The sequence below is a fragment of the Eptesicus fuscus genome, chromosome 19, assembly GCF_027574615.1.
Source record: "Eptesicus fuscus isolate TK198812 chromosome 19, DD_ASM_mEF_20220401, whole genome shotgun sequence".
Lineage (NCBI taxonomy): Eukaryota > Metazoa > Chordata > Mammalia > Chiroptera > Vespertilionidae > Eptesicus > Eptesicus fuscus.
Window position 1 is genome coordinate 18,616,016 of NC_072491.1, and position 13,819 is coordinate 18,629,834.

General features: G+C 42.8%; 1 protein-coding gene across 1 annotated transcript; it reads right to left on the reverse strand.

The window, feature by feature from the left end:
• Positions 1-1,097: 1,097 nt before the first annotated feature.
• On the reverse strand, positions 1,098-2,012 carry TMEM74 (transmembrane protein 74). The gene has a single exon (XM_008143393.3). The coding sequence runs from the start codon at positions 2,010-2,012 to the stop codon at positions 1,098-1,100; it is 915 nt and encodes a 304-aa protein (XP_008141615.2).
• Between the last annotated feature and the right edge of the window lie 11,807 nt (positions 2,013-13,819).

The window sequence follows — 13,819 nt, forward strand, 5'->3', positions numbered from 1 at the left end:
TGCGACACTGGCTAATATCTGGCATTACCATTATGGTTTAAATTCAGATTGGTCTCATAATGATTTATATAATTTCCTTTTACTAGAGAGTGTATTCTAATGACTTAGTTACCACTTCTGAGTACAGGGGTAATTTTAAATATATGCAATTTATAGTTTAAAAAAATAACCAACAATCCTCACTTTTTGAAACATTCAAACTCAAAACCCTGTATTTTAGTGTGTAGCCAAATTATAGAAAGAAAAACATATAAAAAAATGAATAAGAAACTTTAAGAATCCTGTGTAATAAAAGCATAATATGTTGTGTCAAAAAGTCGCTATGATGCCCACTGACCACCAGGGGGTAGATGCTTCGATCGGTAGGTTAGCTTGCTGCTGGGGTCCTGCTGATTGGGACTGGGCGAGAGATCCCAACACACCCTGGAACCCTCCCAGCAGGCCCCCATTGGCCCAGATCAGTTCAGGCCAGCCAATCTCCTGTAGTCCCTCCCCAGCCAGCCCCCATTAGCCCCAATTGGGACTGGGTGAGATGGCCCAATTGGCCCCAATTGGCCAGGCCAAGGGACCCCACCCATGCATGAATTTGTGCACCAGGCCTCTAGTTAAATATAAACCTTATTATGTGCTTGGTGCTTAAGCTCTTTTTGACAAAATTGATGTCTATAATTGATCTGTGTATGGGAACTCCTAGTGTCCAAAGAATAATATCCTATATCTTATCAAAGAAATCATTTGTACACTGGGCCGTTGAAATATTTTGCTAGAGAAGTGGAAGTTGATGGCCATTACAGATTAATTCGTCTCAGCTCTTTAGAAGGACAGGTGTAGCTGGGTGTGGTCTCTTAATGCAACTTACATGGCTTTTCTTCTAAATAAAAAATACGTGGAGAACAAAAACACTCACAGGCTGTTGGTTTGGGAAATAGATTTTTCTTGCCAGGCAAACAAACTGCACTGTTAATTTTAAGAAATGGGGTTTGTTTTTGTTTGTGGTTTTGTGTGTGTGTGTGTGTGTGTGTGTGTGTGTGTGTGTGTGTGTGTGTGTGATTTCATATAAAAAATGCCAAGGCAGACTCTCAAGTTCACAACCAGAGTTAACTCTGTACAGCCAGAGCATCTTCCTCTACCAAGGACAGCTCCAAGGCGTTGTCATGACTGCTGGTTTTCATCCTGAAGCTGAAGGAACCGTAGAGTTTTGCAGATTCTTTGGAAGAGGCAAACCTGTTGCGACGGTACAGCTCCCCCTTCCACATAGACATCATTAGCAAACAGGACAGAACGACGCCCCCAAGAGTAAGCAGGCAGAGCCCAGCAATCACACAGCGGTCCAGATGCGCCCCCAGCCTGGCGCTCTCCTTCTCCAGGCGCTCCATCTCCCGGGCTGCCACGCTGTTGGGATCCACAGTCACTTCCCGTGGGATGATGTAAGAGATGATCACCAGCAAGATGCCAGTGACCAAGAACAGGATGGCGCTGATGAAACCATAGTCTACGGACTTCCCTGAAGACGTGGCTTCCGAACTTGTGTCCTCTTCATCATCGGATATCAAGGATATGGCAGCTTCGTGGGACCACTCGTTGGGATTTCCCCAGCCGAGGTCTCCCTGGTGATGACTCCCTTTTGCTGAAGGGGAGCTCCGGTCCCTCTGCTCCAAGTTAACATTCTCGTCCACGCAGGTAAAAGAAGTTTCTAGTTCCTGGCTGCAGCAATTGCAGACCGTCCGTTCTGCTATTTGGTGATTCTCTGAGCTGAGAGGGCCTGGCGGGAAGGAGTTTGGCTGGAGCACACTGTCTTGCAGAGAGGGGGAGGGGGAGGCTGGAGAAGGACCAAGTTTAGAGCCTTCCACCTCGGCTGCTCTTGGCGTGGATGTGCAGTGTCTCTGGCAGCAGAGAGCAGCTTTGGTGGCTGCTGCATCTGCCTGGTCAGCTGGAGGCCCTCCTGAGCCCCAGTCCGCAGCATCACACCAGGCTGCCTGGCCGCTCTTCCTAGCAAGATGGTGGGGCTCCATGGGAACTACTCGGACATCCCCCAGCAGCTTCCAGAAATTCCACCAAGAGCAGCACAGAGGAGAACCCAACTAAGGCGGCACCACCAGTGCTTCCGAGGCCCCCATGTCCTTGGCAGCCACAGTGTCGACACTTCAACCCCAGGTCCTCCTGAAAGGGGTGAGGGGAAGAAGAGGATATCTAGTAGCTAGGAAGTGTGAAAAGGGCAAGCCCTCTGATTTATCACAGGGCTTAACACTAGGAATCTCAGGTCAGGGAAGAAAAGGAGCAGGGAGGAAGTAGCAGTGTCTCTGAAGAAGGCATTGCCGTCACCGGGCCAAATTTATCCAAGGATTCACACATTTCTGTGACAGGATCCCTCAATGAGAAGGCAGGCTTCCTGTACAGGGACACAAATGAGAAAGGCAGGGACCTTTTTTAGCAGAACTGCTGATTTTCTGGAGAACCTGGGAAGCACAGAATTCTCAACATTTCCGTTAAATTATAAGCGTTTACCCTCTCTTTAATTCAGAGCAGATTCTAACACGGATGAGCTTTAGCACATCACCACGGGTGAACGCATATGTCACTATCAGTTGAGCTCTACTGGAGCTGAGGCTCAGCGTTTTGACTGTGGGGGTGAAAGATGGCAGGCTTACTTAGCCACCTCTCCTCACCTTGCACTGCGTGCACCCAATGACCCTGGTCACACAGCCCTGTATGTACAAGACCCCAAGCTTGTTCACTGCGCTTCCCTTCTTAACTCATCCCCTTGCTGCTACACGCGGGCAGCAGGTTATGGATCTGGAAGTGTGTAGACAACATGCCTCATGGTGCGATGCCTGCAAATACTACACGCCAAACCACTCCTACACTCCTACACACACACACACACACACACACAGACACACACACACCCCTCTGCCTGCTCCAGGTATAGGTTGACTCTCCTGCTCACTAACTCTGCATGGGTCTGAATTCCTCCCCCTCTGCACGCGTTGCTAACACAAGTGCACAGGATCTTGACCAGAAGTTTTACAAACCCAATCTAGAAGTAAACTGACAATAAAAGACAAATTATAAACCCACAGTCAGGGTTCGGTTGAGGCAAATAGGTGAGAAGCAATTTCCAAGGGTACCTCTGGAACTCTGTATCCATATCACTCCACCCCCAGCGCAGCAAGGGACCTTCCCTGGATAGAACTCTTGTTAAGTTAAGCAGAAAACCATTTGCCCATCTTTCTCTGCCCGTGACATCTTCCTGAGGAATAAAAACTCACTTTCTAAAGTACAGAGGTTTCAAAGAAAACAAAGCCCCCAAGTCCAGGGTAGTAATGAATTGATTTAACCCATGGCTTAGGGGTTTATTATGATTCAAAATCCACAGCTCCACGAGCCGATAAGCCACACAGGTAAGGCTCACCTAAGGTCAACCCACAACTCACTTAAAATATAGGAGAGGGAATACACACGTTTTCTGCTATACAGTAGCTTTTTTTAAAAAACCCACTTTCCTTCTATTTTTGGAGTTTCTCTGCAGCTAAAACAAAACAGAAATACACCAAGTGCAGGAAAATCACAACTGAACCAGGGCTTTCCCTGAGCGAGTGGACAGATCCCTACTGCAGGATCCCTCAGTGAAGGAAGGGATGGTAAGGAGTTCGATTACTGAAAGGAGAAATCATCTCGCAGGTCGCTCAGACAGTAGGAGCCCCCATGAACCTTTGGCACAATGAACTCCTCGCACTGGACTACTTGGGATAAAATCGGCAAAGTCCCTTCGGGGGCTTCCAATTTATAACAAAGAGGGAGAGAAATCTCCACTTGATTCCCTGGTCCTACGTCTATCTTTTCTTCAAAGGAGACTCCTCTGGTTCCCGGGGCGATCTACTAGCCTTACAGTGGATTTCCTTTGCAGCTCCTTGATCCGGGGTTTCCATCCTCGACGGAGAAGAGATAATCCCAGGAGACCTGCTAAAGGCTCTTTCCAGCCCTGCTTTCCCTTTCTTCCCTCCGGTTTAAGAGCGCAATTGATAAAACTGCACCTCAAAGCAAGGAGACAGCAATCTTCCTCGTCTGTCGCCATCCATTAAAGCATGAATATCTGCGCTGGAACTAACTGACACGGGCGAGGCTGGTCTGGGGAGGGCGACCTCGGCACGCGTCCTGGGAGCGCTGTGCAGGGACCGCGCGCGCGCCGCAAGCACTGGGCAGCGGTCCCCCCAGGAATCAATCCATTCATTCCGGGTGAACTCCGCGCCCTCGGGAGGGAAGCACCCGGACTCGGGCTGCGTTCGCTCGCCGAGTACCCTGAGGCTGCTGGGCAGGCACCTTGGGCGGAAAGTGGGGACGCGCTCCCCTGCTCCGCCCGGCTCCAGGGGTCTCTCCCTCGCGCCAGTGCCTCCTCCTCTCTGCTCTCCGCCACTCACCTGCTTGGGCCACCCAGTGCGGCTGCAGAACCGCGCCAGTCTCTGCGGGTTTCTCGGGAAAGTCCGCGATCACCGGCCGTGGCACTTGTAGCCACCGCACGCCGCGGAGCTCCTCGCAGTGGGCGGCGCCCGAGGTGCCAGAGGGGCGGGGCGGGGGGGCTGGGCGGGGCGCTCCCTCTAGCGGAGCATCCCGGGAGATGTAGTCCGGGGGCGGGGGTGGGGCCGCCTGTCTCCCTCCCTCAGGTCTGTTCTCTCTCCCACCTCCTGGCTTCTGCCTTCCCTATACCTCCACACTCCTGCCTCCTAAGCTCAAGGTGGGGTCCCCCAGCCTCAGGTGTAGCCACAGGATTATGGGGGAAGGAGTGTACATTTAGTTCCTACCAAAATATATGCATATTTTGTCTTATTTAATAGAAAACACCTTCTAATTGGACTTTATTAATCCTTTTAACAGATGAGGAAAGAGGCTTAGAGGAATTAAATGCCTCAACCAAGGTTTCAAAGACAATAAGTTGTTGCTAATAAATTGTATCCAGGAACCTGTTTCTAACGTCATTACCTTGCCCACAAAATCAGGGAAAATGTGGCTATTGAGGATAAGAGATTGTCCTGTTCACCTACGCATCCCCTGTGCAGAGTGTCTGGTATCTGTTGAATTATGAACAATAATGGTACAAAGTAACAATGAACAGAAATAGCACATTGCCAGACTCTCCTCATCACTTTAGAGAAAGGTACTTGGCTTTTCGAAAGTTGGCTTAATGCCACCTCGACTTGTAATCCGAAGAGGATTTTGACTTTCATGAAAAAAAAATCGAAAAGCCAGAATAGTGGTCGGCATTTGTTTGCAGCAAGCTGTTACAGAGCAGTACGCTCTGGTGAGTGAAACAACACGGTACATATACTATTTCTACTCTCTGTAGGCTGTGTATTTATCACATCATTCCTTTTACTATGTTGGTGTTATTTTAGGTTTTAGGTTTTGTTTGGTATGATTTAGTAGGTTATTTTTGAGATCTGGGAATGCTCAAAAATGTTCCCCATGTACCTTAGTGGTAATCACTTCTTCACTTCAGGCCATTTCAGCTTACAGAAGGTTTCATAGGAACTTTCTACTTTTGGATAAGAAGGGTGGGGAACCTGCACATTAACTCATTTAATGCTCACAATTAATTTTTAAAGTCCTGTGAAGATCTGTTTTACAGAAGAGAAAACTGAGTAGCCCAAAGTCACACAGTTAGTACTCAGCAGAGGTGGGGCAGGAACCACCACAGCTGCTAAGTCTTAGGCAAACTGAATGAATAGAGGGAGGACCAGAAGGCAAGAAGATAAAGGGTTAGAAACAAAGGAAATCTGGAGGTTGAAGCTACTGAGTTGTGACTCCCAGATGAGGACAAAGGAACTCCTTGGGGTCATTAACCTCTTTCTAACCAGAGTGGACTGCAGCTGCCAAAGGAAACGTGTGGTTTGTGGATCATCTCCAAGTTCTCAGCATCTCCTTTGGGGTGATTCTAGGGTTATTGATTGCTTTCATCCAAAGGGAGCAACAGAAGGGTTATAATATTTATAGCATTTTGCTATTTGTGCGTGGCTCATAGAAATTCTGTGGTTGCTTGTTTTCAAGTGATACATCAGTCTCCTATAATGATGATTTTGTTGGTTTTCTTTTATATTAATAGAACCCATAGTCTCATAGTTCCAGGGACTTCCCAATCCATCCCCTTAGAAGTCTTTTTCCCCTGCGGCTCTCTTTTAGCAAGTTAGGCCCATGTGCTTTGTAAATATGACATGCGTATTATGGTTTCTTTTTCTTTGCTCATTACCCTGTTCTTCAGTGAGAATATCCTTCCTCCATTTCCCTGTTCTCTCCACCATTCAAGGAGGATCTCATCCAGCCACATTTACAGAGACTCAGTCTGTTCTTAGGACTGTATGTTTAAAAGGGAGCACAAGGACACCATAGGGTGTCTAGAAGAGAGCAGGTAAAAAGTTGAAGAAATCTGAACTCTCATTGGACGAGGCGATGCTGAAGGAACTTGGGATATTTAGCCAGAGGAGCAGACCTAGAGGAAAGGAAAAACTAGCTTTAAATAATTTGAAGTTTGTAAAATAGACAGAAATTCTATATTATGATTAAAAGCAGCCAGCTGGTGTGGCTCAGCGGTTGAGCGTTGACCCATGAACAGGAGGTCATGGTTGGATTCCCTGTGAGCGGGCTGGATCCCCAGTAGGGGCAGCTGATCGGTGATTCTCTCTTTTATCCTTGCTGTTTCTATCTCTTTTTCCCTCTTCCTTCCTCTTTCTGAAAAGAAAAAAAGAGGGTAAAAGCAGAAACCATAACAATAATAGTATTTTATTAGTCCTAATTGTTATCATCTTTCTTATACCAACTCTAAGGCATCCAGTATTACTGTACCCATTTTATAGTGTAAAAATTGAGGTTTAAAATGCTGTCATCTCTTTCCCAAAGTATGAGAACTAATAACTAACAGAGCCAAGATTCTAACTTGGGTCTATCTGATTCCAGAACCTGGATCTCTTCACTACCACACTATAGAGTGCAATGCTTTACAATCTATTAATAGGTGATAATAGTTAATGCACTGGAACAAACACAGGAGGTTTCTCCTGGTCACAGTTCTGATGCTGTGGCTACGTCAGGCCTCGCAGTACAGCTTGGAAGGCAAAGGAATAAATAAGCCAGCAAATCTGTGATACACTGTGGCCCCCGAGAATGACCAACACAGGGAAGGTCTGGATAGCACTGTCAGATTTAATAAGGAGGCTAATTTGGGGCTGAGCATAAGGAAGAAGTCCAGGTTCTCTCTCTAAGAACTTGGAATAAGATGTCTTATGAAAGTGAATTCTGTATTACTGGAGAGGAAAAAATAAATAAAGAAGAGCTATTTATTAGTGATGTCGTAGGAGGGAGTCATCTTGGATTAGAGGACCTTTGTAGTTTCCCTGCTGTTGCATCTCTTTCATGAAGCCCTTGTCCTCCAAGCCAGCCCCCAAAGATTCTGCCTCTGATGGACTTTGCCAGGACTCGTCGGCACTGATATTTTTAATATTTATCAGCCACCACCTTGTGGCTTTACGTGTATGTCCAGGTGATACCATTGTAATGAGCTATTACATGCTGTCATTTTGTATCTGTAGTTATTACTAATAGGAAAGGCGCAAAGGGGGAAGCCAGACATTATAGGCACGTTATTCGGGCAGCTTCACCGGGAAGCTGCAACTTTACACAACCCAGGGAACCTACAGTCCATTCCCTGCTGGGGGAAGAGACTGGACACAGGGGAAGCTGGGTGCATGCGCAGCGAGTCAGAGTGACTAGGGAAGAGGCCTGTCCGTCAAACCTGGAAACAGAGATCCAGGGATTAGCCAGAGGGGGCAGAGCCACTGAAAACCTGTGAACGTTTGGGGATACATAATCTCAGACAAAGGAATTCTCACTTCCTTGGCTATGGCAGCTCTTAGCTCTTGGCTCTTGGCTTGTGGCTCTCTTGCCCATGTTCCCGCCATAGCTATGGGCCAAGCAGAACCCACAGGCAATGGGCTGATGAACTGCAGCAGGGAACTGAGCTGGCCTGGTACTGGATTGGACCGTGTCCCAACGTGGGACGGGAACTCTGGGCAACAACTTTAATCTTATGTCTGCGGAAAGCAAAAAGGGACTTCTTCCTTGGAGAGATGAAGGGAAGTGGAACCTTGGAAACTCAGCGGTTTAATTCCACAGGAAAAAAAATTATTTTTTCTGCAATAACTCATCCTCCCTTGTGAGTCTCAGAAAATTCTTTTTCTGGTGATATTGCGAGAAACCCACATCTCCCAGAAACAGGTGGGGATAAGGAACGCTCCCCACCTCTAACAGAGGTGACTACTGCATATTGTTTAATTTCTCACTTAGGAGCCTAAATGTCCAAGGGAAATTATAAGCTCCTTGATGTCAGTATCCATGTATGAAATGTGTTATTACCTCCTGCAGAAAGTGCAATGTTTCTATTGAATAGAATGAGGAAAATGACAAGACTGAACTGAGACTAGAGATGATTATCAATGTTATTCTTTCTCATTTCTATATATAGTACACTTGGCTGTCTACATATTTTTGAGCATTAAAAAATATCAACTCTGTGCCAACATACTACAAAATAGCCTTCAAAATCTTGCAGAAAAAGAATTAAGTGTGGCCTGATGGAACTCCTGAAAGGAAAAACTCTGCAAAAATACCACTTTCTCTCCCTCTCTCTCGCTCTCTCTCCTATAAGTCCTTGTCTAAAACTTTCCTCAAAATCTGACCCAAAAACTTTTTCAAAAGACTTTCTTGTTCAACATCCCCAACATCAGATTATACTTCCAATTGGCATTCTAGTGGCATAATGCACTTTTTAATACAGTCATTTTATATCTATAGAAGTATGCCATGTATATTTTATGCTGCTTTTGATGTGGTCTCTCTTCCCAGATAAAATTTAAGCTGCTTGAGAACCAATATATTCTCCCTGTAAACTTAAGGCTAGACATGGGCATGAAACAGTAAAAAACATGGGCAACAGTGGTTCCTCATTCTATGCTTACAAAATGATTGACACTAGTAAAATGATATTGAAGTCTAAGTAATGATTTTGAGCTTCCATAACTTTTAATGTATCTCATATTTTTTTTGTTATACTCTGAGAGAGGTGGGAAAATAATCATGATTACATTAAGTTAATCAATGGAAAAATAGATTCTGAGAAGTAAATTTATCATCTGAATCAAGGGTAGTGGAGGGACTTTTAACAGTCTCTTATAATGATGACTGAGGATGCTTTCCAGTTTTCTCTCTTCAGCATAATCATGACTGATTATAAATAAATATTCTTAGTGAATTTGGAGTTATCAGGGAGGGGGGGAAATCATTCTTAGAATTGTCTGAATAGAGGCCCAGTCATATAATGGGAATAGTACAAAGAATATGACTTACTTTGTGCCCCAAGCTGGCTCTTCTAAATGATGGTAGAAAATAAAAATAACCAAAATTTAGAGTAATGAAGACTGCATTTACTATCAAAATTTTAGGAACAAAAAATCAGATTAGATTTTAAAGTTTTCTTTAAATAATAATAGCCCTAACTGGTTTGGCTCAGTGGATAGAGCGTCAGCCTGCAGACTGAAAGGTCCCAGGTTCGATTCCGGTCAAGGGCATGTACCTTGGTTGCGGGCACATCCCCAGTGGGAGGTGTGCAGGTGGCAGCTGATCAATGTTTCTCTCCCATTGATGTTTCTAACTCTCCGTCCCTCTCCCTTCCTCTCTGTAAAAAAAAAATCAATAAAATATATTTAAAAAAAAAATTCTTACAGTGGCCAGGCAAACATGTTATTTAAGTAGAGAGACTGGATACAGGCAATAGGGGTGAGGGAAGACTGTAGCCAAATTGAGAGCAAGTGCTTTTTCTAACTCCTTTATCTGCTTTTTGTCTTGAATTAATTCAGATATCAATAAAAGTCAGATATCCCAATTTTATTCAAAAATTAAAAATATTTTAAATTTAGTTTTAAAATATTTTAGATCTGTATGGGTCAAAGATAATGGAACTATAGGAAATATTTATTTCCAGTAATAGCAGACTAAGTGATTTGTACCAAATATATATTTCTTATTATGAATCAAAACATCTCAGATGGGAAAAAGCAAAAAAGAGAAAGATTGGCTAAAAATTTTTCTGTGCAAAATGGATTTTCAGGTTCCCTAAATTATCGAGATATACATACATATTTCAAGATAAAGTGATTTTTTGTTTGTTTGCTTTTATCTTTTGGTTTTGATTTGATTTTTGTTTTTTTCTTTTTATAATTTAGAAAGTTAAAACTTTGCATAAACAATATATTTTGTAAAATCACCAGGAGGATCTGATCTGAGGGGGCACCCTGTGGTCAAACATATTACTATCTTTTACAACAAAAACTACGGATAGTTATACTAGTTTGGATAAAGAAAGAGTGTTAGTGGCCTTTCATAAGTTCAGAGTTGGTTTTGCTGCAAAATGAGCTTACTACAAATTAATAAACCTTTTAGTTTTAAGAGTTTATTGGGCTTCAGAATCATGACTAAGCAGACCTGGCCCTATATAACCCTTGCTTTTACCTCCTCACCAGACCCTCCTGGTCTTGAAGTGCTCAGTCATGTCTCTGGTAAATGCTGTTATCACTGGGTTGGCCTGGGCTGGATAGCTTATCTCTGTTCCCTGGTGGTCTCCCATCCTCCAGCTGACTAGACCAAAGGTGTTCACAGGGGGCAGCAGGGTCCCAAGAGAGTGGGAGAAGCACAAAGCTCAAAGCTGGCCACAGTTATTTGTAAGTCATTATTTTGTTAAATTAAATCACCAGCCCAGTTGAGGTTCAAGGAATAGTAGAATTGACTCTACCTCTTGATGTGAAGACCTACCAAGTCACATTGCTATGGCTGTAGAGCAATTAGGACCATTTTTGCAATCAAGCTCCATAATCATAAAATGCTTAGCCTGAATTTGAAGTGGGAATGGGTGGAGAATTGATGCTATCTAGATCCAATCACATATTCATCGATTGCCTTACCAATATCAATTTCCATCATTCTCTTCTGTAACAATACCTGGATTTTCCTCTGAGTTACCATCTTCCTCTATTGTGCAGCAGCTTTGTGGTTTGGGGGAAATTAACTCTACCCTCTGCTCAAGGGCACAAATCGATAAGTCTAATCACATTCCCTCAGGCTACAGCAATTGGTTAAGAGAAAAGAAGGAAACAGTCCTAAGCCAATTCCAACCACAGTTGGCTCAAAAATAGTCCAATCAAGGTAAAGTGCAAACTTTTGGTCAGTGGTTGAGGAGGGAGGAAGCATGTAGTCCCTGTTTCTGCTGACAACCACAAGGTAAGTTAGCCTGAAAATAAAGCTGACTCATGGGAGGAGGGAAGAGGCTAAAGAATCACAAACAGAATGAAAGTCAGAGTTAAATTGAGGTGAATTTCCTCTCTTTTTTCATCTTCATGGTACTTGAGTCAACAAACTGCTAGATTGAATTGGGTTTTCTAATATCTATGAAAGCACCCAAATGTGACATGTTTTCATGCCTGTTTCTATCTCATTAGACTCCTTGAGGTAGATGCCAGGTTTAATTTTTCTCTGACTCTCCCTGGTTTGAAAATAGTGCCTATCTCATCATAGGTGTAAAATAAGTGGTTAAGGACCCTGTAGAAACTGAAACCTGCTGTAACATAGTTTCCAGTATAAATTAAGTAAAAACAGGCCCTGGCCTGGTAGCTCAGTTGGTAGCATCTTCCCAATATGCCAAGTTTGTGGGTTCAATTCCCCAGTGAGGGCACATACAAGAATCAACCAATGAATGCATAAATAAGTGAAACAACAAATCAATGTCTCTTTCTCTCTGTGTGTGTCTCTCTCTCCCTCTCTCTCTATAAAGAATCAAATAATTTTTTAAGGAGAAACAGTATCTATAAATAGGGAGATAAAAGGCAGTAAGTGGACCCCAACTCATAAAGCTCATTCATATTTATAAGTATATATATATATCAATTGATAAATGAAGAACTTAAATCTAAAATATATCAAACCATGTAGGTTTTTTTTTTTTTGCTACAGTTATAGCGAAAACAAAAAGCTACAAATAAATGCCTTTTCTTTTTTTTTGCTTAAAAAAGCAACACAAAAAATCTAAACACACACACACACACACACACACACAATGCCCTCAACTAAAAGGAAGGAATTATTTCACAAAGGGAAATTTAATCATTTTTATGGTTAATGGGTTTCAGAGTAAGAATAAGAAAAGGAAAATAAGCGTCAGAAGAATTAAAGAGCAAGTTCATCATGAAATATCATGAACATGGCAGTTCCACAAACAGCATTCTTATTTTGTAAAATATATAAGCAAACTGAGCCTAATTCCCTAAGTCCTTCTTAACATTTTGATTTCAGTGTGCCTAGGAAAAGGGAATTTGGTTATCAGGTGATGGTTGTTGCAAAAATTAACTAGAATGGATGCTTCACTAAAATGAGAACCGCATAGCAATGTGGAGTGTTAGTTCTGTGAGGCAGAGCCAGCGCTCTTACACAGTAAGAATTCTGTCTTTCTTTGATCATAATGGGAATTAGAATGTAATGTATGTCTCAGCCTGCAAGACAAAACCCATTCTTTTAAAAATCAAGACAATCGACTACTTTAAGCAGCAATAGAAATGAAGGCTAAATATTGAGGGGAAAACACTATTATGAACTGTAAAATATGTAATGAAAGTCTGTCACTGTGAAGAATCAATGTCACTGTCACATCTGCTAAGCTGTAACATCCAGCTATCAAAAATACTTTAGAAATAATTAAGTGGATCATTACAGTATTACTCTATCTCCCCCTCACTGTGGGGGCAGACTAACTCATTACCAAATTCTGTCAACCAAGTAGAATCCTCATTTCTATTTTTATACATATTTCTTATAGTCATATCAGATGAGAATATTACATGCATTTTTTCAAGATTTATGATTAGGGTAATAAGAACAGATGCTGTCTTCAAATAATACCAAGACAAATGAAATTTCAAATTTCAAGTATGGGGAACTTAATTTTTCTACCCTTTGTGTAGCTGTAGTTGTGACTGTTTTAAAAGTTATGTTGCAGTCTGCACATCATATTTATTGCCTCACACATTTAGTGAAATTGATTGAGCACACACTCTGGTCAGGCCCAATGCTGGATGCTGGGAATTCAAAGACATAGGGACACATGAGTAAGATCTCTACTTTCTGATTTGTCCCAACCTAGTGCAGGCTAGCTTGAAAAGGAACATTATCCTTATCTTTTCTTTCTTCCTAAAAGTGTCAGAGACAAACCAGTGTTTTAGTCCATAAGCAATTGTCCTTGTGGATTGAATATCTTGGAGCTCACGCAACTACTCATGAGATGCCTTAACCAGAATTTAATGCAATTGCTCAACTGAATCACTTTAGATGCCCGGTTTTCTAAGTACAACGTGCTGATGGTCTTCAGTCAACTGAGAATTTTCTTGTCCTCTGTCTTCTTTCAACAACATTGAAGATCCAAGTTCTCTTGAGGGAACGAAGGGAACAAACTACTTTAAAATCATCAGGAATTCAAGCAGTCATTGGGGCAAGCTAAACCAAAAGGGAAATAGTTGGTACATTTTGTCATAGAAATTACAACGAAGTAAAAGACTCCAAACTATTTCTTCCATCTAGCTGTGAATTAATAGTGAAAGACACTGTTACAAGTCTTTTGTCCTCATAAATATTTTACATTTCATGACCAGATATACTCGCTATTTCTCTTTTAATTGAGCTGAGAGAGCCCAGTCACTGGAGAGGGTTAGCACTTCTGACAATCTCAAGGGGTTTT